Source organism: Musca domestica, unplaced genomic scaffold (assembly GCF_030504385.1).
Source record: "Musca domestica strain aabys unplaced genomic scaffold, Musca_domestica.polishedcontigs.V.1.1 16, whole genome shotgun sequence".
Lineage (NCBI taxonomy): Eukaryota > Metazoa > Arthropoda > Insecta > Diptera > Muscidae > Musca > Musca domestica.
This window is the reverse complement of record NW_026712219.1, coordinates 11,400,765-11,428,638: the sequence shown is the minus strand read 5'-3', so window position 1 is coordinate 11,428,638 and position 27,874 is coordinate 11,400,765. Positions and strand designations below refer to the sequence as shown.

Below are 27,874 nucleotides of genomic sequence, written 5' to 3'. Positions count from 1 at the left end.
GCCAGAAACATCTGGAGAAGAAGCCAGTACCTACATCAAGAATCTGAATCAACTGATAGCTAATCACCGTAAGGCGGATACAGTATGGATCTAGCTACAGTAATCGAGCAACAACAAGCAGCAATTGCCGAGTTGAGGAAGGCAATTGCGAACGTAAAAAAGGCTCCATTGGAAAGAAGAACGGTGGAGTTCTACAGCAAAAAGCTCAAGGAAATGGAAGCACTCTGGGCAGAGATCGATCGCAATGAAAACAAAATTCGTGCAGATCCTGCGGCAGAGTCACATCTCCATATCACCAATAACGAATACCAAGTCATTGGTGAAGAGTACAGAGCTGCAATCGACAACATCGAGGCAGACATCAAAAGGGGCAAAGAACAAATGCCTCAGAAACCGCTTCCCGCAACAAGGGAGGGGGTGCAAAAACAATCAGGCCAGTTTACTGCAACCAGCAGCGTGACTGCATTAGTGAGACGTCAGAGGGCTCTAATGCAGTCCATACAAACGTTAATAAGGGGCAATTCAGGCCAAGCTGCTCCCTGTCAGACAGTGGCTGCAATTGAAAAACTGTGGACACACGTGGAAGATATCCACTTCAAAATGTTCGAGGACTTTGATGACCCAACGTTGGTGGGGTACGATGCATCAGCCTACGTTCTCTTAGAGGAAGAGACGTTAAAGTTCAAAGAAAAAATATCGACGCTAACACAGGTCGATCATTCGTCGTCTCAGCAGAGATCAGGCGGAAACTTGGCAAATCAAGTTAATCTGCCAAAAATTACAATCCCTCAATTTAATGGGGATTATTCGAAGTGGCAGACGTTTGCTGACATTTTTGGGAAAATGATCAACGAGCAAGCCTTGCCACAAGTGCAAAAAATGTGGTATCTCAAGGCCAACGTGACTGGGGAAGCCGAGAAACTCATAAGGCACCTCGAGTTGACCGAGGCGAATTACGACATTGCCTGGAAGACACTCCAAGACAGGTACAATAACAAGAGAGCTCAAGTGTCAACTATACTTGAGAGAATGCTAAACCTGCCCAACATGTCTGGCGATAGCAGATCAGTGAAGGACTTTCATGATAGTCTTCATGAATCGTTATTGGCATTGGAGGGTCTTGGAGTAAGGCCAAAGGAATGGGATCCACTCTTAATCCACATCCTAACAAAGAGGATGGACAAGACTACTCATGTGTTGTATGAGCAGTCGATTGTAGATTCGAAAGAACTCCAAACGATGGATCATTTCATGAAATGTTTGAGGAGTCGTTTCGAATCATTAGAAGCTGTCAATGGGATTCAGAAGAGCAAACCGTCAGCAACGACTGCTTCCACCACGATCCGTAGATGTCACATGTGCAAAGGTGACCACCCCCTATATTACTGCAAACAGTTCTTGGCAATGACAGTGCCCGAAAGACAGAAATGGGTTGCTAGACACAAGATGTGTCTAAATTGCTTCAAGGATGACCATCAGGCAAAAACGTGTACAAGTGGGAAGTGCAGGAAGTGTCAACAAAAACACAATACACTTTTGCATTTTTCAACGAGGCCACAAGTAGAGAACAAGTCAGCAGATTTGTCGGTTCAACAGCCGCCAACAGTAGCATCGGCGAATAGATCCCAATCATACGTACTTCTTGCAACCGCACGTGTTGCGATCAAGGCAAATAATGGAAGAAGCTATGAGTTTAAGGCGATTCTGGATTCCGGTTCACAAATTAATCTGGTGTCAGAGCGACTAGTGCAGAGGTTGGGTATCGAACCCATTCAAACATCTCTCTGTATCGAAGGTGTTGGAGGTAGATCAAGAACCGCAAACCACAGGGTCAACGTGGAGCTTAAGTCACTCACCAGCAAATTCAGAACACGCCTAGAAGCCTTTGTGTTACCAAATATAGTGCCACCCCAACCAAGCACTGAGATCGACATCACATCATGGCCTATTCCAGAAAACATAAAACTAGCAGATCCCTATTTTTATCAAACGACCAGGATTGACGTACTACTTGGAGCAGAGTTCTACTTCAACCTGATTCTCTCACAAGAACTTCGAATGTCCAAAGAGCTTCCTATATTGAAGAACTCAAAACTAGGATGGATTGCTAGTGGAAAAGTTCAGGCTGAATCAGAAACTGTGACATGCGCCGTTTTCGGAGAAGATGAACATGCTTTAGAAGATTTATTAAAGATGTTCTGGGAACAAGACGATGTTTGTGAAGACCAGAAGTTGACAATAGCAGAGGAACAGTGTGAAAATCACTTCAACCAAAATACAACAGTGAATGAGAATGGTCGGTTTGTGGTGCGATTACCGTTTGCAGACGGCCCTGAGAAAATTTCTGAATCCTTGAATATTGCAGCATCAAGATTCTTTGCGTTGGAACGTCGCTTATCTAAGGATGCAAGTCTTCACGAGCAGTATGCTAAATTTATGAAGGAGTATGAGGATCTGGGACATATGACGAAAATACAATCAAGAGAGGTGCGTGGTAATCATTACTATATCCCGCATCATTGTGTCCTACGCCCAAATAGCAGCACAACAAAACTGAGGGTTGTGTTCGATGCGTCTTGCAAGTCATCATCTGGATGGTCACTCAATGATATTTTGCATTCAGGTCCCAGGGTTCAAGGAGATCTGTTTGGAATGCTGTTGCGGTTTAGACTGCCGAGATTTGTGTTTACAACAGACATTGAAAAGATGTACAGACAAGTGCTAGTCGACAAAAGAGATCGCAAATATCAACTAATCGTATGGAGAAACACTCCAGACAAGGAACTCGAACATTACATGTTGAATACGTTAACATATGGTACGACGTGTGCCCCATATCTTGCTACAAGATGTCTGAAAAGGCTAGCAGATACGAACATACAAAGATATCCATTGGGGGCGATGGTATTGCAAAAGAATTTTTACGTTGACGATTGCATGTGCGGGTCTGACAGTTTAACAACGGCAATTGAGATGCAGAAACAAGTTAATATGTTACTACTGGAAGCTGGATTTAGACTACGAAAATGGTGTGCTAACCACTTAAAACTGCTGCATGGAATTCCTCCAGAAGATAGAGAAGTAGATCTCAATTTTGACAAATCATCAACCAAGGTTTTGGGATTAACATGGATTCCTCAAGCAGACCGATTTTGTTTGAAGAGTGATGTGAACGAATGCACCAAGGTCACCAAGCGGAAGGTCACATCTGATTTGGCAAGATTGTTTGACCCCTTAGGAATTGCGGGTCCTGTGGTGTCAGCAGCTAAGATCTTTATTCAGCAACTGTGGAAGAATAAACTTGGCTGGGACGAGGAACTGCCAGCAGAAAGGGCAGCATATTGGCTATCGTTCCGAGAAGGTCTGAAGATGTTAAATGATTTCAGGTTACCCAGACACATGTTTGATGGAGAGAAACCAACAAAAATTGAGATACATACTTTCGTGGACGCGTCAGAAAAGGCATATGGTGCTGTGGTGTATCTTCGAGCTATGCTGCCAGACGGCAGGCATATAGTCAGACTTCTTTGTTCAAAATCAAAAATAGCACCAATAAAGGAGATCACGCTGCCACGGTTAGAGCTTTGTGCCGCTGAATTGGGAACAAAACTTACTGCTAAAGTCAAAGCCGAATTGGGTTACGAAGATCTAAGGACTATTTATTGGTCAGACTCAGAGATTACATTGTACTGGATCAATTCAGAACCATCAGCTCTAAAGACGTTCGTTGCCAACAAAGTAAAAAATATACAAGGCAGATCGATAAACACTCAATGGCGACATGTAGGGACGAAGGATAATCCTGCCGATTATATATCCAGAGGTATGAAACCAGATCGTCTGTCGGGATGTCTGATGTGGTTTTATGGACCCACGTATCTACATGGAAATGAATCTCTCTGGCCGGGGCCCTTCTCAAAGAATAGAGAAAATCAATCCGATCTTGAATTCAAGACAAAATCTACAGTATCAGCAATTGCCTCACAGAGTGGGTTACAGGATATGATCTATGGAATCAACCACAAGGGTTCATTTAGACGATTACAACGTATTGTCGGTTATGTCCTGCGATTTTCAGAAAGGATAAAGGGACGCAAGCATGGAAGTTCGACAGATGTATTGACACCTATGGAGTTGAATCAGGCGATGCAACTAATAGTCAAGACCGTACAGGTGGCAGATTTTGCGAAAGAAATTCAGCAATTGAGGAAACATGGAGCATTGGACAAATCAAGCTCCATACATAGTTTAACTCCGTTTCTTGATGACAGAGGAATACTTAGAGTCGGTGGCAGGTTGGAAGAGGCAACCTTAGCATACGACACAAAACACCCGATGTTGTTACCATACAACGATCCAATTGTGAAACTCATTCTTAGCATGATCCATTTAGAGAATAGCCACTGTGGCTCACAACTATTACTGGCAACATCAAGACAAAAATATTGGATAATCAAGGGGAAGGCTATGGCTCGCAACATTGTGCAAAATTGCGTAAGGTGCACCCGGGCGAAGCCAAAGTTATACAACCAAATCATGGGAAATCTCCCACCGAGCAGAGTCACACCAGCAAGGCCGTTTATTGTCTCCGGCGTTGACTATTGCGGACCGTTATGGGTCCACTACAAAATACGAGGCAAGAGACCACACAAGGTTTACATCGCTGTCTTTGTCTGCTTCGCAACAAAGGCTGTACATTTGGAAGTAGTTACAGACCTAACAACGGAAGCATTCATTGGAGCATTGAAGAGATTTATCTCTCGGCGAGGAAAATGTCAAACCCTATATTCAGACAACGCGACTAACTTTGTAGGTGCTAAAAATCAGCTCGATGAATTCAATAAGGCTGTCTTTGGGGAGAAAGGCAAAGAAATAATAGCGGAGACGTGCTCAAGAGAAGGGATCGATTTCCAGTTTATTCCCCCAAGAGCACCACATTTTGGTGGCTTATGGGAAGCCGCGGTGAAGTCAGCCAAGCAACTGTTGCTTCGCACCACTAATAGTGCATCATTAACCCACGAAGAGTTGGAAACAGTTGTTATTGAAATAGAAGCAATCCTGAATTCCCGACCGTTGACTCCTATTTCTGACGATCCAAATGATCTAGCTGCATTAACACCTGGTCATTTTCTTGTGGGAGAACCGTTAACGGCACAGGTTGACCCATCAGCGAACCAATCGTCAACATCATTGACAAGCAGATGGAAGGTCGTATCTCAAATTAGGCATGAGTTTTGGAAACGTTGGTCCACGGAGTACTTAAATACTCTGCAAGAAAGAAGGAAATGGAGTACACCATCTCCAAACGTGGAACCTGGTCAATTGGTCATTATTAAGGAAGATAACATGCCTGTAATGCAGTGGCCGCTAGGCAGAATAACCCGAACATATAAGGGCAACGATGGAGCCGTTCGTGTAGTCGACGTAAAGACAAAAAACGGCGAAATTAAAAGAGCTATAACCAGATTAGCTCCTTTATGGAAAAAGGAAAAGGAACCTCTTCCGCCTATAGAGACCAAGAGTAGGAGTGAAGAGCCATCTCCAAAGCGATTGAAGACGTCAAGCAGCATGCTAGTATCGATGATGCTTGTGGCTTTACTATTTTTACCTCTATGCTTGTGTCATTCGTTCAACATACACAAGTTTGAGAATAAGCCCGGCATCTATTTTGAAGGAATTGGAATCACAAAAGTAGTAACAGCAGAGTGGAAACTGATCACTTATTATGATCTTTCCCCATTTTGGGCAGATATGGATGGCTTTTCTACCGGGATAGGAACCCTTCAGAAGTTGTGTAAGATAGCAGTTGAGAACAGAAGCTGTGAGATACTTTCAGAAAATCTTATTCAAGTACAAAAGCAGTTGGAATCAAATACACTGAACATATTCCCCAGGCGCATCAGGAGAGGAGCTCTAAACATAGTCGGGAACCTCGCACACTCGTTATTTGGTGTCTTGGATTCGGAATATGCGGAGCAAATGACTGTGACAATTGAGAAGGCAAATGAAGACAAGCAACATTTGTTGGATCTTCTAAAAAATCAGACATCTATTATTGATTCAACAATCAACATAATTAGAAAGGACGAAGATACGAGCCAAAGGAACTTCGGCAACATGCAAGTGGAGATGAACCTTTTGGCAAATAAGGTGAAGAAAGAAGAAGATGTTGTAAAGACAACACAATCAATTATGTTTCTCACTTCACAGCTCATGCTACTTTCATCAAGGTTGAAACATATAGAAGATAACTTAATCGACGTTTTAACGGATGCTCATCATGGTCGGATAAGTCCGTTGCTACTTACGCCACATCAATTGCTACAAGAGCTCCAAACCATCAAGGCTCACATTCCTCCATCTCGTGCTCTACCCGTTCGCGAAGATAATGTTTCGGATTTCTTCAAATTAATGAAGAGTAAGGGAAGGGTTATTAAGAACCATATCATATTCGAGATTCGCCTTCCATTAGTGGATCTCCAGCAGTATGATTTATTCAAAATGATCCCCGTACCTATGCTACGATCCGGTCGATTTATTTCAATAGCTTTGAAATCAACATTATTGGCAGCTAACGTCCATCGGGATGAGTTCATATCGCTAACCGCAGAAGAAATGAACAGCTGCATACATACCACAAATGACGTTTTTATTTGCGACAACCAAGCGAAATTTAGCAAAGGCGATCGATCACATTTATGCGAGGTGATTTTCTTATTGAACAAATCGTCAGAAGCGTGCGACTTGCAATCAACCATGCACCACCAAACTTGGAGACAAATGGAACAAAAGAATAAATGGATGTTTACTCTAGCCAATTTAACAGAATTGTCCTTTGTTTGTGGTACAAAAATGACACACCTGGAGGTGCAAGGAGCTGGAACTTTAGAAATTGGGCCAGGCTGCATTTTCAAACACAACACATTTACAATATACGGTCACTACGAAAACAAAACAACAGTGCACACATCATATCTGAGACTTAAGCCACTGGATTCCATAATCTCAAGCAGTAAGCTTGTCTTGCTCAACAAAACATTAAACAGCACCTATGAAACACATGCTGCTGAACTCGTCACCTTACACCAACAGCTAAAAACTATTGAAATCGGACGCCTTCCACAATTAATGAAATCGACGGCCATTCACCATCATACCATCAGCTATCTAGCTCTTTGCATTGGAATTGGAGTAGCCATATACGTCATTGTCAAGTTTCGGCACCACAGAACTTCCAACAATAACATGAACCCAACACCTACCCCTCGGCAGTCAGTCTCATCATCATACGTCATTGACCAGACAGTTTCTTGAACGTTCCTCGTTCAACGTGGGGGAGAATGTTCAAAAGAACATATTTTACTAACACATTTTTAATTTTGTTTTTATTATTATTTTATTCTATGTCAGCATATAACTGACCTATATAATTATTGTTTGCCTTATGCAGGCCAATAGCCTAAATAAAGAAACACCTCGATTGGTTTCACATTGCATGGGTTATTGGCTGAAGTAATTTATTGCTTAGTTAACTTTAAATGCTAGTTTTAATGAATTCAAAAATGTATAAATAGAAAGCAAAAATAAATTTTCTTGGTAGATTACAAGAAATTGTAAACATACCAAGGTTACACAATTCAAGTGTTGTGTATATCTGCTTTAATTAATATTAATAAACAATTATGGTTAAGAGCGAATAGTTATTTAAACAATTATTATCGTTGTTAAAATCGATTTTGGCATACCCATATGCGGCTTATTGAATGATGGCATGTTGTTGTCGTGGTCAATATAAATTTCAACAAGTGACAAGTTCGGCCGTACGGGGAGGATTATCATATTATATATAGAGAAGACTATTTTAGAAGTTCCATTGTAGGTAATGAGAAAACTGTTAGGTATTGAAGACTTGAGAGGTTCCTTCATTTAAAATAAAATATGGAAACAGTCCGAATTATGGAACCCATGTTCATAATTTTTTATCCTCAGAAAATCTTCAGAAAGTGCTGAAACTGTATCTCTCGAACATATTTTCTTTTCGAACTTCGCTATTGGTCTTTAATTCTCCTATGAAAACTTCTATGTTTTGAAGACCACCCGTCATTCAGGTGGCTTTTTATCATTCATCTCGGCTATGAGGACCATAAGACCTCTAAATCGCTCATTAGACTCTCTTGCATTTTAGTCAGACTCTTTACCCTTTAAGATGTATATAAAGACCATCCGCACTCAGGCCATCTACATATACTCTCCTATCTTCAAGTTGTGTACAAAAACCTCCGGCTCTTAAGGGCGTCTATACAGAGTATATGCAGCTGGGTCATTACCGATTCTCTGGGCTATAGAGCGTCTATAAGCATCCCTTGGACTTTAAGGCTTCCATATAGACTTCCTGGGATTCAGGTGGCCCATATCGACCTCCTGGGATTTAGGACGTTTATATCGACTACCTGGACATTAGGACGCCCATATCGGTACTTTCAGGTACTTTATGTCGACACCCTGGGATTCAGCTAGTCCATATCGACTCCCTGGTCTTAAGAACATTTATAGCGACCTTCTGGGTAATAGGACGTCTATACCTAGTTTCTGGGTTTCAGATCGTCTATATCGACTCCTTTGATTCAAGACATCTATCCTAATCCTAGGCTTCAGATCCCTTGTCTTCCTGTAATCCTTGGCTTCAAATCGCTCATACCGACTCCCTAACCTCCAGATATACATAGTCCAGGGACTTCATGTGCGGCCTGTTTTACTATATCGCCTCCCTGGACTTAAAGTTGTTCGTTCCGACTTCCAGGGCTTCCGATTGTCTGCACCGACTCCCTGAGTCGGCTATATCGACTCCCTAGGCTACTGTTGTCACATACTGGTTTCGTGTCTTGAGGTCTAAACAGGATCAAGAAACTTCATGTGGGGTTAGTTTATACCAAACCGACTTCTAGTCTCAAGTCGACTCCTTTTGCTTCAAATCAACTTTCTGGGCTTCAGATCAATATCGACAACCTGATGCTTGTCTATATCGTGGTGTATATATATTTATTGAGTCCCCTAAACTTGAAGTTGTTCATACCGTCTTCGAGGGCTTCAGATCGTCTACATCGACTTCCTGTGCTTCAGATCGTCTATACGGGATATCTAGGCTACAGGTCGCCTACATTAATTCTCGGAACTTCATGTTGTCTATATCGACTTCCTAGGCTTCTGTTATCCTATATCGACTCCGTGTCTTCAGGTCATCTACATCGATTCTCTGTGCTCCAAGTTTTCTATACCGACTCCCTAGGCTTACTCTGTCGGCTTCAGATATCGACATCCTGGCCTTCAGGTCGTCTATACTAACAGTCAGTGTTTTGGATCCTCTATACCAACTCCTTGGGCTTCAGGTATTTTATATAGAGACTCACTGGCGCACCAGCTCACCTATAGTGACTCACTGGCGCACCAGCTCGCATATAGAGGTTCACTGGCGCACCAGCTCGCCTATAGAGGCTCACTGGCACACCAGCTCACCTATAGAGGCTCACTGACACACCAGCTCACCTATAGAGGCTCACTGGCACACCAGCTCACCTATAGGGACTCGCTGGCGCACCAGCTCACCTATAGGGACTCACAGGCGCACCAGTTCACCTATTGAGGCTCACAGGCGCACCAGCTCACCTATAGAGACTCACTGGCGCTTCAGCTTACCTATAGAGTCTCATTGGCGCTTCAGCTCGCTTAAAGAGACTCACTGGCGCACCAGCTCGCCAAAAGAGATTCACTGGCGCACCAGCTCGCCTATAGAAACTTACTGGTCCACCAGCTCGCCTTAAGAGACTTACTGGCTCACCAACGCGCCTAAAGAGACTCACTGGCGCTGGCTCTTCAGCTCGCCTATAGAGGCTCACTGGTACAAGCTTGCAAGCTGCCCTAGAAAGACTTCATCGCTCTTTAGTTCGTCTATAAGGACTCCCTGTCCCTCCTCAACACTTCAGATCCTTTTCAGAAACTACATGCTCCTCCAGCTATCCCTTATCTCGAATCAATACCATACTTTGTTACTCTATTTCCAGCCAACTTCTTTTGTAAACATTGAAAGTTATTACACATCCGTTGCTGCAATAAAAATCAAAACCGAAATCTGTTTTACCTACCGCAAAGCAACAAGTTTACATTATGAGGGTCATAATTTAGTTGATGTTTTCATCCTTACAGATTTTTATAGTTGTTGTGTGGTTTTCACTTCGATGTTTATTCCTTCGATACGATTCATGAATATCGCATCCTGTAAGAGGAAAGAAGAACATAAACTGAATGACAATTGTTGGGGTACTTTTGAAGATAAGTGAAATAAAAGCAGAACCGGACCAAAGCCATGCCAATCAATGACTCAACGACTGACAAACTTTTTGAAGATTCACGTTCATGTTGGACAGAGAATCCGTATCCAAGCGACAACATCCACGTTTTTGTAGTTTCATTTAATGGGTTTTTATGTAACTATCAATAACAACGTTCCTCTTCCGCACATCTCCTTCTTTAACATTGTGGTAATGGAAACAAGTTCTGTTGGTATGCTGAACAATTATTCTCCTCTCAAGATATGTCAACATCATAAAAGGCCACATTTCATTGATTTTTTAAGGAGGCACTAAGAAATGAGAGTATGGTTTGCATTATGGTTACGAAAGCATCGCGCATAAAGCTCTTTCATTACAGATTTTTTTGTCAAACGGAAATATAGAAGATAATGGTTTCCCATGAAAATGGAAAACTAAGAAGACAAATTTTTTACAAAAAATACCCCAATCTCCAGCCCTTGTGATGATTTGATTTTCTTCCCAAAGTCTACTCCTCAATTTCCTTCCCACCCTCTTAAAAAAAAAAAAAAAAAAAAAAAAACGAAAAATTCGAAACAATTTCAGTTTAAATTACCCTGCCTTGTATAGATTTGATGGCAAGCCATCAATCGTCCAACCAATCCATGCCATCCTCCGATGAGACAACTAACTTCATTTGTAATCCATAAAACAAAGAAGCAAAATCCGAAAACATCAGTACTTGGCTTTTGGTCAGAGGAGACAACTTACGAAAACGGCATAAAATTGTCGTCGTATGTAAATCAAAGATCATTGATTTCCATGTTCGCCGGTGCCCGGATTGCGTGAGTGAGTGTGTGTTGATGTGTATTTTAGAGAGCTTGCTGCATTGGCAATTGATCCTCGCTTTACAACTTGCCGAGCGAGATTGATCTGTTCTAGTCTTACATAAATTGGAGTCAATACGAATTTCATCTTGTCATGGCATTTGTTCGCTTTTAAATGTCATTTAAACGAAAAAAAGTTCCCGATTGCTGTTGTTACTGTTGTCATTTAAAGCAAAACATTTTATGTACCTGCCACATGCACTGTTGCGGAGGAATTTCGATTCGCCAAATGGGGTAGTAGTATGAGACACTCCATGTGTAATCTCTTTTGGACTTCCAAAAGTTTTCAGAGACTATAACAACCAATTTTTGGTAGCCCCTAATGACTCGATTTTAGTCCTCAATCGAGATTTCCTTTCTCGTCGTCATAAGGATTCACAGTCTCTGTTTTGGGATTCTACAAAGAGCTCCTTTTGTAAGCCTACAGAGAAGCAATTTTGGGAGTCCTGAGCTCGTCTATACAACTTTCCTGTATGAAGACTCCAACTTCCTCCAAAAGATACAGCCTATATGAGCCTTTAGCTCATTTAAAGAAACTCGGTGAGCCTTCATATCATTTAAAGGGACTCGGTAGGACTTCAGCTCACTTAAAGGGTCAAGCTGGCCCTTCAGCTCGCCTATAGAGACTTGCTGGTCCTTTAGAGACTTGGTGACCCTTTAGAGACTCTGTGAGGACTCACTTGCCGTTTTGAGACTCTATGAGGACTCGCTGGCTCTTTAGAGACTCTGTGAGGACTCTTTGGCTCTACAGACCCTCCGGAGACTCGATGGCCCTTCAGCTCGCCAATGGAGACTCGCTGGCCTTTCAACTCTCCTATAGAGACTCGCTGGCCCTTCAGCTGGCCTATGGAGACACGCTAGGCCTATGGAGACTCGCTGGCCTTTCAACTCGCCTATAGAGACTCGCTGGCACTTCAGCTGGCCTATGGAGACACGCTGGCCCTTCAGCTCGCCTATGGAGACTCGCTGGCCTTTCAGCTCGCCTATGGAGACTCGCTGGCCCTTCAGCTCGCCTATGGAGACTCGCTGGCCCTTCAGCTCGCCTATGGAGACTCGCTGGCCCTTCAGCTCGCCTATGGAGACTCGCTGGCCCTTCAGCTCGCCTATGGAGACTCGCTGGCCCTTCAGCTCGCCTACGGAGACTCGCTGTCCCTTCAGTTCGCCTATAGAGATTTGCTGGCCCTCTGTGTATCCTAATGATACTCTGAGGAGACACTCTGGCACTTCAAAGTCTCTTTGGAGACTCTCTGGTCCTACAATGACTCTGTGGCCATACCGATACTCTGAGGAGACTCTCTGTTTCTTCAATGACTCTGTGTAAAAACTCTGACATTCCACAGACTCAGTGGAGGCTCTATGGTCCTTCAATGACTCTGTGGAGACTCATTGGCGATGCCAATACTCTGAGGAGACTCTCTGTCCCTCCAGACAGATTCTCTGTGGAGAATCTCTGGCCTTCCAGAGGTTCAGTGAAGACTCTCAATGACTGTGGAGACTCACCCTACCGATTCTTCGAGTAAACTTTCTGGCCCTTCAGAGCCTTTTAAGAAACTCTTTGGTCTTCCAGAAACACTGTGGATACTCTTTGGCCCTTATTGTGGAGACTCTCTGCCCCTACCGATATTTTGAGCAGACTCTCCGCCCCTCTGTGGGACCCTCTGAATCTCCATAGACTCTGGCACCATAGAGACTCTCTGACGCCCATCTCGTATATTGACACTACCTGTCACTCCAGATTTCCTTTTCAGGGACTCTCTGACCGAACAATTTGACCATTGAGGTTCCCTTCCCCAACAGCTCGCCCATGGATTTTTTTCTTTTTATCTTACCCCTTCCATCTCTCTGGCCCTCTGATGAGTCTCTCTGGACCCCCCAGAGACTCTGTGAAGAGTCTCTGTATCTCCAGAGACCCAACCACTCCAAAGACTCTGTGGACTCTCGGGAGCCCATCTCGTATATTCACAGTGTTGCCCCAGCTTCCTGTCTTTATATCTCTCTGGCCCTTAGAGGAGACTTTCTAGACCCCCAGAGACACTGTGGAGACCCTCTGGAGGCCATCTCGTATTTTTAAAATGTGCCATGCAGACTTCCTGTCTTTTCTTTCATCTCTTTCATCTCTTTTATATTTTTTCGGAAGTGTCTCATACGTACACTTTGTCCTGTTTACCAATGTATGTATGTGCTGTGCAACAAAGTACAACGGTTTTTTTTCTTGTTGTTTCATTTTCAAGTTGCATGCTTCCATGAAGATCTGTTGTTGTCTTTCTGGCCTTTTGTTTGGATCTCTCGACTTGTCTTCCCAAGAGTATTTAGGTTTTTGCATTCAGGTACGCGGGACTCTGCCGTACGTTGTTGCCGTGCGAACGTTTTGTGCCGAAAGTAAATATTTGTTGGCGCCATTTGTTTATTATCGCTACTCAAGGGATTACCACACTCCGATCATTGTTTAATGACTTGTTTCTTCTGAGTTCAGCATGGATGGTAACGAAACAGCCGACACGAGAACGACAAAAGTTGCAGTTCCTTTTAGCGCAAAGGTGATGCTGTTTTTCTGCTTAGCATTCAAACTATTGTTGGGTGATCGGAGCGGCATTAAAGTTTCATTCTTCTTCCTCTTCTACCATCAGTAGAATCTTTAAAGCTATGCGACACATCTCGATGTGTTGTTTTTGTTATTTTTTTCCGGTAAATGTTGTTAATTGAATTACAGAAGAATCGCAAAAAACCCCCATTTTATTCTTCTTCTTAAGAGTTGCAACAACAACAAAAAAGAGGGAGAATGGAGTTAAATTGCAGATCGTTTTGTAAATGCCTCCTCCAGAGCATCTTCACAAAAACTTGCGGCTGTATCGTAATGCCGGTGAATGTTTAAATATTTGTTGTTCTACTTTTATTGTATGGAAAATTCAATTAAAAATACTGGAACTCGGCTTCGTTGGTGGCCCGCGAGTCACTTGAAATATTTCGAATTGCAAATTAATGAAAGGTATTTAAAATACCATCCTCAACCCCTTTGCCATTAATGGACACCTGGCGCCCAATACATTGCATCGACAACTTGACCACAGACAAACCCCCCAACAATTTGACATGTTGACCAACCACATTTTCGAAAGAGGATGAAGAAGACGAGGCAACAACAATTGCAACAATACGTTATAGATGATTTGAATTGAATTTAAGTTAGTTATGCTAGGTTTCACACAGAAAATATTTCCTCACTTCACATCACTTCAGTCTACCTACAATTACATGGTCTAAATAGTAGTGTCAGTGCAATTATTATTGTTGCTGTTGTTTCCTCTCAGTATTTTCTCTGTCTCTGTTGAATATTTGAATGACTTGTCCGCATCGGAATAAAAAAGTAGAAAAATGTGCTCCAATAATGCTCATGTTGATTCGATTGTAAGTATCATGTTCCGTCTTGGTGGCGACAATCTTTAAAGTTTAACACGTACTTTTGCGTTTAAACTATTGCTGCTGCTGCAATTGCTTGTACGCTTCTATGCAAAAATGCGCTCATGCCGTCATACATCATTGATGTGAACTGTTACGAATGATATTGGGTTGGGATGGGAAAAATGTGTAATATCAAAAGGAATAATGAGAAAATGAAAGTATCGGAAGATATGTCCGAATACACCAGTTTAAATTTGTTTACGACATATTTTAATTATTATGTAACTTGGATGTATACGCGGTTGTAAGATATCCTTAAACCCAATTGAGAAATTCAGTTTTTTTTTAGGATGCATGGTCTAAGGATGAAAAATATCATTTGGGAGATCTAAATATGAAAACTTATTAGCAATACAAATATGTTATTATTTTGTTATATTCCATAAAAAAATCACTTCGGTGTTATGTTCAGTTTGAATGGAGCTGTTATACTAAAAAATCAGTCAATAGTGTGGTAACAGAGGTTCAGATAGCTGTTTGACATTTTGGCGTGTAAATTACAATTACAAATGCATTTTTTGTAAAAACAATGTTTTTTGTGGTGTATAACAGTTTTGTTCGAAACTGTTATACTAAAGGAATCTTCAAAAACTGAGAGAAAAATATATTTTAGGTAGTTCATATGTGTTTAGAAACGCGATTTACACTAAAAGCGTATATTTTAGAAGTATAACAGACTTCTTCAATACTGTTATACTAAAGAAATTTCTAAATATTATAGAAAATAGATGGCTTACGTAGGTCTTAAATGTTTTCGAATGTGTATCAATATGAAAAATTCAATTTTTCCGTGATTTTAACTTATGTGATTTGTTTTTGTTATACTGTCCAAAATCCCAATGTTAGTTTGAAAACAATACTTTTTTTTTTGAAACATTGTATTGTTGTTTCATAATTCATGTTAAAAACATACTTTGTTTTATATAACAGTTTTCTTTAAAATATTCGAAAAAAACGTATTTTTTAAGGTTTACTACAGTTTTGTTTGAAACTGTTAGAAAAAAGAAATTGCCAAATATTATGGAAAAATTATTTAGGTAGTTCTAAGGCGTTCGGGATTTCAATTTATTTAAAAACGCTATAACAATACCGTCCAAAAGTCGAATATTATTTTAAAAAATAAGTACATGCATATTTTCATAATTCATGTGAAAAACCATATTTTGTTGAGTATAACAGTTTTTTTAAACGATTATACTGCAAAAAATCGTTAATTCTTTATGAATTTAAAAATAGAAGTCGTATTGTGAGATTTTTGAATGTTTATATTACATAATTTTATAACTGTTTACTTTAAATTCCCAACTTTCTTCATTCTGAGAGAATAGAGTCACAAGAGAAAGAGGGAGAAAAGAGATTCAGATGAGGTTTTTTTTCGAAAAACACATTATTAATATCATATGACCAATAGAATCATTTGGGTGACGATTAGTTTGGTTTGAATCTGTTCTACTAGAAAATTTTCAAATTATTATAGGAAAAAGTAGCGTTTTCGAATGTGTATCTAAAAAAATTATCTATACAATATTTCCAATTTTCCCTAATTTTAATCTATTTAAAAACTGTTATACTACCTAAAAGTCTAATATTATTTTTGTTAAAAATATTTATTGAAAATCATGCGTTTTTATTTCATAATTTATATAAAAAACATATTTTGTACTGTATAACAGTTATCATTAAAACTGTTACACTGAAAAATAGTTATTTTTTATAAATTTGATCTTCAGTGTAAGGTTTTTTAATATTTTTAAGGGTGAATTATAATTTCAAGTGTGTATAGTGTAGAGAGAAGAGGGTCAAAGAGACAATTTTGGGATAAGGTCAATTTGAAAAAATAAAAACACTATTGTTAGGAGCATTTGGGAGATTATTTGGAGAACATATTTGTGAGTAAATGTGGTTCAAAATATAATTAATACGTTGAATCTGGAGTAGTGGTTAACATACCTAAAATACAATGGAACCGGTATTTTTTACTAATGTAAATCCCAATTACTAAATTATAGCTAATTTCTTGGGAACATTCAAAACCTTTCATGGGGCCATACGAAATCGTGAAACAATTTAATATTTAGTTTATATTAAATATTATAGAAAATATATATTGTTTGGATATTTTCGAATTTGTAATTATAAATGCTATTTTTCGTGATTTTTTGTTTAAACTGTTATACTGTCTAAAAGTCCAGTATTATTATTTGAAAAATAAGTTTATGGACAATAATGCATTGTTTTTCAAAATCCATTAAAATAATTTTTTTGTACTGTATAACAGCTTCAAATAAAACTGTTATACCGCAGATAATGCTGAATTTTTAATTAATTTTACTGTAGAAGTGGAGGCCTAAAATTTTTGAGTATGAATTATAAATTTAAAACCGTTGTATTGCAGTATTAAATTCAGTTTTATAGCCTCCACCATTCTACGGAGGGTATATTATTATTTGTCATTCTGTTTGTAACTCCTCGAAATACTCATGTTATACCCTACGAAATATATATTCTGTATCATCGTGAAATTCGAAGAAGTTGTATCGAAGTCCCTCTGCCCGTATATATGTTGTAAACACGTTATCTAAAAAACGAAATAATATATGAGGCTAACATTAGGCACACGTGTGTATTTTTCCAGTCGGCAGGTTCGTAAATGGGCCATGTCGGTCCACATTTTCGTATAACCCACATGTAACTGTACCTCCCCATGTTCGGTATTTTTATATTAGCAAAAATGTTCACCGGATTTTTTTCAAATATCCTATTTAAAGTTCGTAATGGGTACTAAAGCCTTTTATAAAAAATGTCGTATTCCGGTCGACGTCTTCGTATAGCCCCCATATAACGGTACCTGTCAATATGTGGTATTTTTATGATTTTATAGACATTATTGACCGGAATTATTTCAAATTTCGTATTTGATGTTCGTAGTGGGTACTAAGGCCTACGACAAAAAAATTAATTATTCAGGTATACATCTTCGTATAGCCCCCATATAACGGCTTTAATTTAAGCGGTATTTTTCGTAATATTTGAAAAATTTTCAAGTTCCTCTCAAATTGTGGAATTTATTAAAATTTCAACCAGACCGAACTTAGCTGCTTTTTTAACATGATTTTCTGTAAAATATTTAACAATTACTTCCAATAATTGAGGTCAGGCCATGAAAAAGATTAGTTTTTATTATTTTTATTTAGAGTTTGGTTTCCAAGAGCACACTAATGTTTGGAAATGTCTTTAAATGTTTATACGTGGATTAAAATGTTATTTCATAAAGGCTATGATCAAATCATGTCTTATATTTTTACATAGCCACGGTTTCGTGTTATTGGTGTCAATTGGTGTAATGTTGTTGTTGCTGACTGACTAAAAAGAAACCGCCAAGAAAAACAAATATTAGCTAAACATCCAACAATTTGATAAGATTTGCACCGACAAAGAAATCAATTTTTTAAAGTTTTAATTTTTAGCAACATATATTCGAACTGACTTTAGGGTATATTGAAATACAACTTTAAAAATTGTGGTATATTTTTAAGTTAAGGACTATTGAGTTCAAATTGTTTGAATTTCGGTGAATCCGACATATAATTCGAGAATATTTCGTTTAAAGTACCGGAATTTGAAGAAATAGATCCAATCATTACTTCGAATACTCTGGGACCAAAATTGACTAAAATTAGTTTGAGTTCGTTGTATTTACAGTTATCTCAGAGAAATCATATACTTTTTTCAGTTACTTAAAAACTATCTCAACAATTGTTGGTCTTGTAACGACAGGTTTTCTCCCCTAGGGCTGGATTAGCTCGCCGGGGTCCAGGAGTTCGTACAGAAATTTTTATTTGTTGAGACAGAAAGAGAAAGACAGTGGGTTGAGTTTAATAACACGTATGAAGCAATAAAGAGAGCATCTTCGGTCCGGGATCGGAAATGATTCTTCAACTCGAGACCTGGATAAGTACTCGAGAAACGGGACAAGGACACAGGACATGGGTGCTCAGGATTCGGGATGGATTCAGTGCCAGTGACCTGGATATGATATTCACGGGCTACATGATATTCACGGATACGGTTGCAAGATACCTTAATAAGTACTCAATGAGACTACAAGGATCTAGGGTACGGTTGCAAGAGACCTTAATAAGTATTCAAGCATTACAGCATATTCGTGGATAAAGTTGTAAGAGACCTTAAAAAGAACTCAAGTACTACAGGGTTCTAGGATACGGATATTCAAAGATACGGTTGCAAGATACCTTAATAAGTACTCAAGCATTACAGCATATTCAAGGATAAAGTTGCAAGAGACCTTAATAAGTATTCAAGTACTACATGCACTATAAGGATCTAGGATACGGTTGCAAGAGACCTTAAGAAGTACTCAAGCAGACTACAAGGATCTAGGATACGTTTGCAAGAGACCTTAATAAGTATTCAAGCACTACAAGGATCTAGGATACGGTTGCAAGAGACCTTAATAAGTATTCAAGCACTACAAGGATCTAGGATACGGTTGCAAGAGACCTTAATAAGTACTCAAGCACTACAAGGATCTAGGATACGGTTGCAAGAGACCTTAATAAGTATTCAAGCACTACAAGGATCTAGGATACGGTTGTAAGAGACCTTAATAAGTATTCAAGCACTACAAGGATCTAGGATACGGTTGCAAGATACCTTAATAAGTACTCAAGCATTACAGCATATTCAAGGATAAAGTTGCAAGAGACCTTAATAAGTATTCAAGTACTACATGCACTATAAGGATCTAGGAAACGGTTGCAAGAGACCTTAAGAAGTACTCAAGCAGACTACAAGGATCTAGGATGCGTTTGCAAGAGACCTTAATAAGTATTCAAGCACTACAAGGATCTAGGATACGGTTGCAAGATACCTTAATAAGTACTCAAGCATTACAGCATATTCAAGGATAAAGTTGCAAGAGACCTTAATAAGTATTCAAGTACTACATGCACTATAAGGATCTAGGATACGGTTGCAAGAGACCTTAATAAGTATTCAAGCACTACAAGGATCTAGGATACGGTTGCAAGAGACCTTAATAAGTACTCAAGCACTACAAGAATCTAGGATACGTTTGCAAGAGACCTTAATAAGTACTCAAGCACTATAGGGATCTAGGATACGGTTGCAAGAGAACTTAATAAGTACTCAAGAACTACAAGGATCTAGGATAAGTTTGAAGGAGACCTTAATAAGTACTCAAGCACTACAAGGATCTAGGATACGGTTGCAAGAGACTTTAATAAGTACACAAGCACTACAAGGTTCTAGGATACGGTTGAAAGAGACCTTAATAAGTATTCAAGCACTACAAGGATCTAGGATACGGTTGCAAGAGACCTTAAAAGAAACTCAAACACTACAAGGACCTTGGATACTGTTGTAAGAGACCTTAATAAGTACTCAAGCACTACAGGATATTCAAGGATAAGGTTGCAAGGTAGGATGTCAAGGATACATTTTGAATTAAGCACTTACCGAAGCTGGTGTTGTTACGTTCAAGGTCTTGCACTGACTGTCTCGACTGCTCTTTCATACCCGGCTCCACCACGTGTTTGCGGTAACTAGTTTACAAAAATTTTGTTATCACAACATCTTTAGACGTGCTCATCACCGCCAATAAAAGTGATGAGTGATGCTGTGTGTTGTTGTGATATCGGTTCAACTATATTAAGTGGGGTTGCTCGCAAGAAGTTGGACAGGCGAATTGGAATTAATGATAGTGTTTTGTGTGGGCAAAAATGTTGAAGGACTTTTGTCCGTCACAATCTATAGAAAAGGGACCGAACAAAATCCATTACAAAATATCTTATGCCACTCATGGCTATCACAATTATCACATAATTCCGACCACTAACTACCCCAAAATCCTTGGGGTCACATTCGATAGCATGTTCAAGTCTTCCGGGCAAGTCACAGCTATAAATGAAAAGTAGAAACAAGATCCTCAAGACGCTAGCCTGCAGCACTAGGGGTGCCGATAAGGAAACCTTGTTGACCTCTTATAAAGCGATAGGTCGGTCTGTGGTTAGCTATACGGCTCCAGTGTGGTCGGCGAATACGAGTGCAACGCAGTGGAAAAGTATTCAGACCTGCCAGAATGCCGCCCTGAGAGCTGCAACAGGGTGCCTCCTCATGACTCCTGTGGACCATTCACATGAGGAGACGAAGGTTCTTCCCTTACGTCGGCAAAATCATATGCTTTCGTTGCAGTACCTGCTTGGGTGTTATCGTAGGAGTTGCCCTAACAACCATATGGTGGATAGAACTCCCCCACCCAGGCGTGTCAGGAAGGACCTGCATGATCTAGAGAGAGAGAGGTCCAGCGATATAAGAGAGAGCTCCTAGATCATGAAGCCTACCAAGCGGGTCTGAATAGTCTTCATACTGATGCAGTCGAAGTAGTTAATAATTACATTTGGAAACATTTCTTCAACAATAAAATACATTACTGCCAAGAGAGGTACAATAACGTTCGCGAAATACTTCATACTTATATTTCCCAAAATTTGCACCCTCACAACCAAGGAACCCCCTAATTCCAAAATACATTCCGATTATATCATTATTGCTAATGCCAACGTTTCAATTATGTTTTTATTTGCTACCACAACTGGTAGCAACTAATAATAATAAGTTCTCTTGCCACCACGCAAAAAAAAGATAATTGGTCAATAATAACTACAGTTTTATTTCGATAAACACAATCACTAACAGGAAAAAAACTCAAACCCCCTTTTTAATACCCACTCATACGACGATGACGAAGCGTCATATTATGTCATTTGCGTTTTCCATATCTCAGCTACCAATTGGTGTGTTTTATTCGACTCTTTTTGCAATGTCACAATCCCTGGGCCATGGGTGGGGGCTGTTATGGCCGTTTTATATTTAAATGTTATTAACCATAAACACAGTGACAACCTCTGGTGTTTTTTTTGCATCACAACAACAAAAACTCACTGTTGGAGAGCAAAAGGGGGAGAAAATATGAAATTTTAAATGATTTTTTTTGCATTGCAATTCGACATTTATTACCGCCAAGCATGAGAGTGTTGTTGTGGTTGTTGTTCAGAGTTCATATTTTTTGCCTGCCATCATGAAAATGCAAGTTACAGACATTTTTTATGACATAAATAGTAATTTGATTTTACTATCGCAGTGTGTGCGCTCGTGCGAACTATTAAAGAAAATTAAGATTTCAGATTTTTTAATTGCGTTTTTTTTTTTTTGCGTGGACATGAAGTGGTAGGAAAAAGGATGGTGGGAAACATGAATATGACATATGCAAACTTTTTTTAAACCCTAACTGGGTAGAAGGTTTGATATGTGATTAATTTTAGTAATACCTGCTCCTTCGATTTCAATTTGTAGTGTTAACCTAGCTACAGTCGAGTGAAGCAGAAATTATTCACTACTGGTAAGTTTAAGCAGGTATTCTTCTCTATTGATGAGGTTATAGGTGAACATTTCTTATGTAGGAGAACTTGAGCAGAGCCTGAAATAATCATAAAAAATTCATTTTATTTTTTATGACTCTTTAAAGTATTTGAAAATATAAAAATAAAATCTAGGTGGCTCTTGACGAACTATTTTATAAAACCAAACATAATGTAGGTGGCTCTTTAAAATATTGTATGAAACAAACCCACGTCAGGCTGATTCGACCTCTACATGGCCCTTGAAAAAAAGAAATAATGAAACCAGTAAAGAAAGTCCTAAAGTCGGGCGGGCCGACTTTTTGATACCCTACACCACTTTGCTAATTTAGTAGAGCTCCACATAAAAATTAAAAGTTTTTATGGGAGAATTCAATCATACACCCTAATTTAAAATTCAAAGGACTAAATATGCCGAAGCATTTGTATCTTTTAAATTCGGACTTGTATTGATAAAGATATATATGGGAGATAAAGATATATATATATGGGAGCTATATCCAAATCTGAACCGATCTCGATAAAATTTAGCAAAGATATTTCTGAGCTGCATTTGATATATTTCCCCAAATATTGTTGTTACAGAGTGCATATTACGGTTGCGGAGGACAAAAATAATAAATCGGATGAAGAATATATATGGGAGCTATAGCTACATCTGAACCGATTTCGATCAAATTTGGCATACTTATTTTCAGCCTAATTTGGTTGTATGTGCAAAATTCCATACTATTCGGGATGATATTACACGTTTGGTGCACAATAAAAGGCAAATCGGACGAAGATTTATATGGGAGCTATATCTAAATATTTACCGACTATCTCCAATTTCAATAGGGTTCGTCCTTGGGCCAAACAAATGTTTTTTGGAAAATTTCATTCAGTACTGGTAAGTTTAAGCAGGTATTCTTCTCTATTGGTGAGGTTATAGGCGAACTGAGCCAAGTCTTTCGAGAACATTTCTTATGTAGGAGAACTTGAGCAGAGCCTGAAATAATCATTAAAAATTCAAATTCTTTTTTATGACTCTTTAAAGTATTTGAAAATATAAAAAACAAAATCTAGGTGGCTCTTGACGATCTATTTTATAAAACCAAACATAATGTAGGTGGCTCTTTAAAATAATGTATGAAACAAACCCACGTCTAGGCTGATTCTGAAAAATTATTTCTTTCGCACAAACCGACCTCTACGTGGCTCTTGAAAAAGATTATGAAAAAAACAAGTTTAGGTGGATCATGAACAAATCGACGTCTAGGTGGCTCTTGAAAAATATTTATTTTTAAACAAATCCACCCATAAATGACTCCTGACAAAATATTAGGAAAAACCCAAATTTGGGTGGCTCTTAAAAATTATTCTTAAAAAATTCACAAGGTCTATGTGAACTTTAAATAAATGTCCTTTCTAAAAATCACTAATTGATTTTCCTACTAGAAAAATATATAAATAATCCACGTATTGGTGGCCCCGGAAAATATATATATTTCTTAATACACATCTAGGAGGAAATTAAAAAAAAATATTTCTAATTATTACATAAAATATTTTTTAAAATACTATGTCCAAGTGGCCTTTTGATAAAAAAAAATATTTTCAGGTCACGTTTAAACAGTCCTTCTTATGTGTTTTACGTCTAGGTGACCGTGAAAAGTCTTTTATTGATTTTTCTGGCACAAGAATAAATGTTTTTAAAGATCCATTAAAAAACTATCCAGTAAAAAATCAACGTCTAAATAAACCTTAGAAATATTATTTTTAATCTACAGCTAGGTAGTCCCATAAAAAATAATCTTTAAAAATTCACATGTAGGTGACCCATGAAAATGTATTTAAAAAATTTAAATTTAAATGGTACTGGAAAAAAATCTTAAAAATATTCACTTCCAGGGCGCTCTGGATTTTTTCAATCCAGCCGGATAGCCCTTGAAAGAAATATTACTTATAAATCCACATAACCTAAAAAATTATGTTACGAAAATCGAAGTCTAGATGGCACTGAAGAAGCATTTTAAAATAAAAATATCCACTTCCAGGGTGCTCTGGATTCTTTTTTTATCCAGCCGGATAGCCCCTGAAAGAAATATTACTTATAAATCCACGTGACCTAGGTGACCCTTAAAAATTATGTTAAGAAAATCGAAGTCTAGATGGCACTGAAGAAGCTTTTTTTTTAAAAATCCACTTTCAGAGGACCCCAGCAAAAAATCTTTGAAAAATTAACGTCCTAGTGAGCCTACGAAAATATTGCCTAAATACTCCTCATACAGATGTCGGCGGAAAATATTATTCAAAAGGCCTCCATGTGCCACATATCTAAGCGGCCCTAAAAAATATTCCTCAGACAACCATTGAAAAAATATTCTTTGGAAATTCACATCTAGGAGGCCCTTGAAGAAAAAATATTCTTTTAAGGATTTATGTCTCGGCGACTCTTGAAAAACTATTCTCCGAAAAATCATTTATAGAATTGAGAGAAATGTTTAAAGATAACTTGAACGTTAACTTTGTATAAGGCTTTCAGAGGTGTTTTAATAGATGACTAGGAAGAATTGGTTTCAGACGATGTTGGTAGTCATTTTTAAACGACTTTAGAAGAATGATTTTAGAAAATTTTTGAAGATTTTTTAGAACACTGACTACACGTATTTTTTTATACCCTCCACCATACTATGGAGGGTATATTAACTTTGTGATTCCGTTTGTAACTCCTCGAAATACAAAGTATATATATTCTTGATCAACGTAAAATTCTACGTCGATTTAGACATGTCCGTCTGTCTGTCTGTTGTAATCACGCTATCTTGCGAACGAATAGAGATAGAAGGCTAACATTTTGCACACATATTTATTTTTCCAGTAGGCACGTTAAATTCGTAAATGGGCCATGTAGGTCCACGTCTTCGTATAGCCCTCAGATAACGGTACCTCCCGATATTCGGTATTTTGATGATTTGAGCGACATTATTCACCGGAATTGTTTAAAATTTGGTATATGAAGTTCGTAATGGATACTACAGCCTAAGACAGAAAATTGTCTGTGCAGGTCCACGTCTTCGTATAGCCACCATATAACGGTACCTCCCTGTATTCGGTATTTTGATGATTTTAATGTCATTATTCTCCGGAATTCTTTCAAATTACGTATTTAGAGCTCGTAATGGGATCTACAGTATGTTACAGAAAATTGTCTATGCAGGTCCAGGTCTTCGTATAGACCCCACATACCAGTACAACCCTATATTCGGTAGTTTGACGAGTTTAAGTACAATACCCACCGAAATTGTTTGAGACCCGAATTTTAATTTCGTAATGAATGGTACAGCCTATGGCAGAAAATTGTTTATGCTGGTTCAGGTCTTCGCACAGCTCCGATATAACGCTACCTCCCTATATACGATATTTTGATTTATTATTTTAGCTACGTTATTTACCGTTTATTTTAAGTTTCGAATTTGAATATGGTAATGACTTATGACAAACAATGCCCATGTAGGTCCACGTCGTATGGAACCCAAAATGACGGCTATATTCAGTGTTTTTAAAATTTTAACAGAATTTTTTAAGGATTTTATTTCCAAATTCGTTCCCATCCTACACAACATCAAAGATCCTCAATCCAAATTTCCGATATCCAGCTTTATCCCTTCCCTATATACCATGTCTAATACAATTTAGTACTTTTTTGGACGTTTTTCAAAATCGCCCCCACCTCGCAAAAAGTGACCCTAACCAAATTTCAGGCTTCCGGCTCTATCCCCTCTTCTTATTTTCCAATTTTGGTACAATTTAGTGCATTTTGAACTTTTTGGTAAATATTTCTCCCTCTGTATTGGTTATCAAATTTCAGGCTTCCGCCTTCATCCTTTCTTCATATACCAAATAGTGCTTTTTGAACTTATTAGTACATTTTTCTCCTCTTGTATTGGTGGTGGAAAATACATATTTTGTAACAAAATCATATTTTTTGCTATTTGCAAAAAATATTTAAAAAAGACATTTGGTTTTAATGCTTCAAAAAATATTTAAGTGGATTAAGTTATCGTTAAGAAAAACTACATGGCTGGAAGAATATAGATTTCAATTTAAATTTTTTAGCCACTAAAAAAAAAATTTTCTTATATTTTTAGACTTGGCCAATCATAATACCGTAGTATAGTTTATCAGCCTGTATGATCTTTACCAACCTTCATTCAATTCCCACTATTTCTGTAAATATTTTCTTCTTTTGTCCCGTGGGTGGCTTTCAATTTTTCCCCATTGAATTTCCGACCTTGCTGTTGACAAGTCTCCTGGATTGTATTGCTCTTAGTTTTTCAACCCACGCCCACTTTTCTTATTTTCCAAGAGGCGCAATATCAAATCTTTATGAAAACAATAAACAAAAATCTTGCAAATATTGCACAATCGCCAATTGTAAGATTATCGGAAAAGTTTCACAAAAATAAAGGTCAAGGCCGTTTTTCCTGTTCTTTGATATTTTCCTCCAACAAATTTTTCATTCTGTGAATTTTTGTAAAATCGTAGAAGCAATAAAATATGGTTTGTGTTCCCGTAGTAAACAAACTAAAATGTAACAAAATTTATTTCTCTCGAAAAACAGGTGCGTAGGTGGGCGTTGCAGGCATGCCGCCAGCGTTACCTGGAGCCTATTACCGTACGGTATTCGAGAGAAAGATAATAACAACAACAAAACTACCACTACTACTGCTGCTGCTGTTAATAATAAAATCGTTCTTTCTTATTTTCCAAAAATTTCCCAAGAAACCAAACACAGAATTCTGTTAACCAAAAAAATTGTGTTTTATTTCAAAATTTTACAGGTAAAACCCAACCACAAGGAGGCGACGAAACAAGTGCCGGCTCGGCTGGTTGGCTGGCTGATTACGGCAGGTAATTTCGCACTGGCGGTCAATTGCAATTGAATTGTGGCAGCGTAAAGAACAATAGCAGAAAAACCCAGGAAAATCCATCGATCCAACGAACTGAACGTACGTAAAAATGTTTAGCTTGGAAAATTATAGAAATCTAAAACGACGGCGGAACAAAGCCCATGCCGAACAAGGAGAATTCCCAAGTGTGGCAAATCCTTTGACATTGACAGCATTAGAAGAAACCTGCAACGCAACAGCAACATGTTCGGCAATAAGAAAAACTACAACAACCACAACAAGAGGAACAACAACCACAATAGCAACAATGCCATCAATTGCTCTGGAAACTGACAAAGAAGTTATAGAAAAAGAAGTAGAAATAAAATTTCATAGACAGCATTGCGGCCATCAGCACAAATCTCATTTAATCGCTAGCGAATCCAAGAAAAGTATTAACAAACATTTTTTGCCATCATCCTCATCATCACCACCATCCCAGAGAATATCAGATGACGTCTTACAAAGCCGGAGAAAGAATTCCAAGACCATTACAGCAGTGGCAGCAGCAACAGCCTCCGCATCATCTTTCTCCACATGGACATCGTTGTGCTTGTCATCAATAATATCCTCGGCATGGACATCGACGACATCTTTAGCTTCACCCCAACCTGCAACGGTATCATCCTCAGTAGCCCTCATCAAGGCAATAGCAGCAATGGTAGCTCGTTTCGTGCGAGATTTGAGCATTGCAACATCCAACAGCCACAGCAACACCACCACCGCCACCACGACTAACATCAGTCGACGGCACATGTTGTTGACTTTGATGCTGTTGTTGTTTGTCTGCTTTGTCAACACCTCATCGGCGAAGGCTGCTGACACCTTATCTG

General features: G+C 38.7%; 2 protein-coding genes across 3 annotated transcripts in view; both read left to right on the top strand.

The window, feature by feature from the left end:
* LOC101891534 (BMP-binding endothelial regulator protein) overlaps nucleotides 1-27,874 on the top strand; it is a 242,739-nt gene that overhangs the window by 140,017 nt on the left and 74,848 nt on the right. For both annotated transcript variants that reach the window (XM_059120084.1, XM_059120082.1), the window contains exon 3: nucleotides 26,934-27,874. In XM_059120084.1, the coding sequence (XP_058976067.1) occupies nucleotides 27,112-27,874 (763 nt within the window). In that variant the 5' untranslated portion in view covers nucleotides 26,934-27,111. The remainder of the gene's footprint in view (nucleotides 1-26,933) is intronic.
* Nucleotides 85-27,007, top strand: LOC131801429 (uncharacterized). Its single transcript, XM_059120198.1, has 3 exons — nucleotides 85-5,521; nucleotides 5,750-6,418; nucleotides 26,934-27,007. Exons 1-3 carry the CDS (start codon nucleotides 85-87, stop codon nucleotides 27,005-27,007), a joined length of 6,180 nt encoding a protein of 2,059 aa, XP_058976181.1.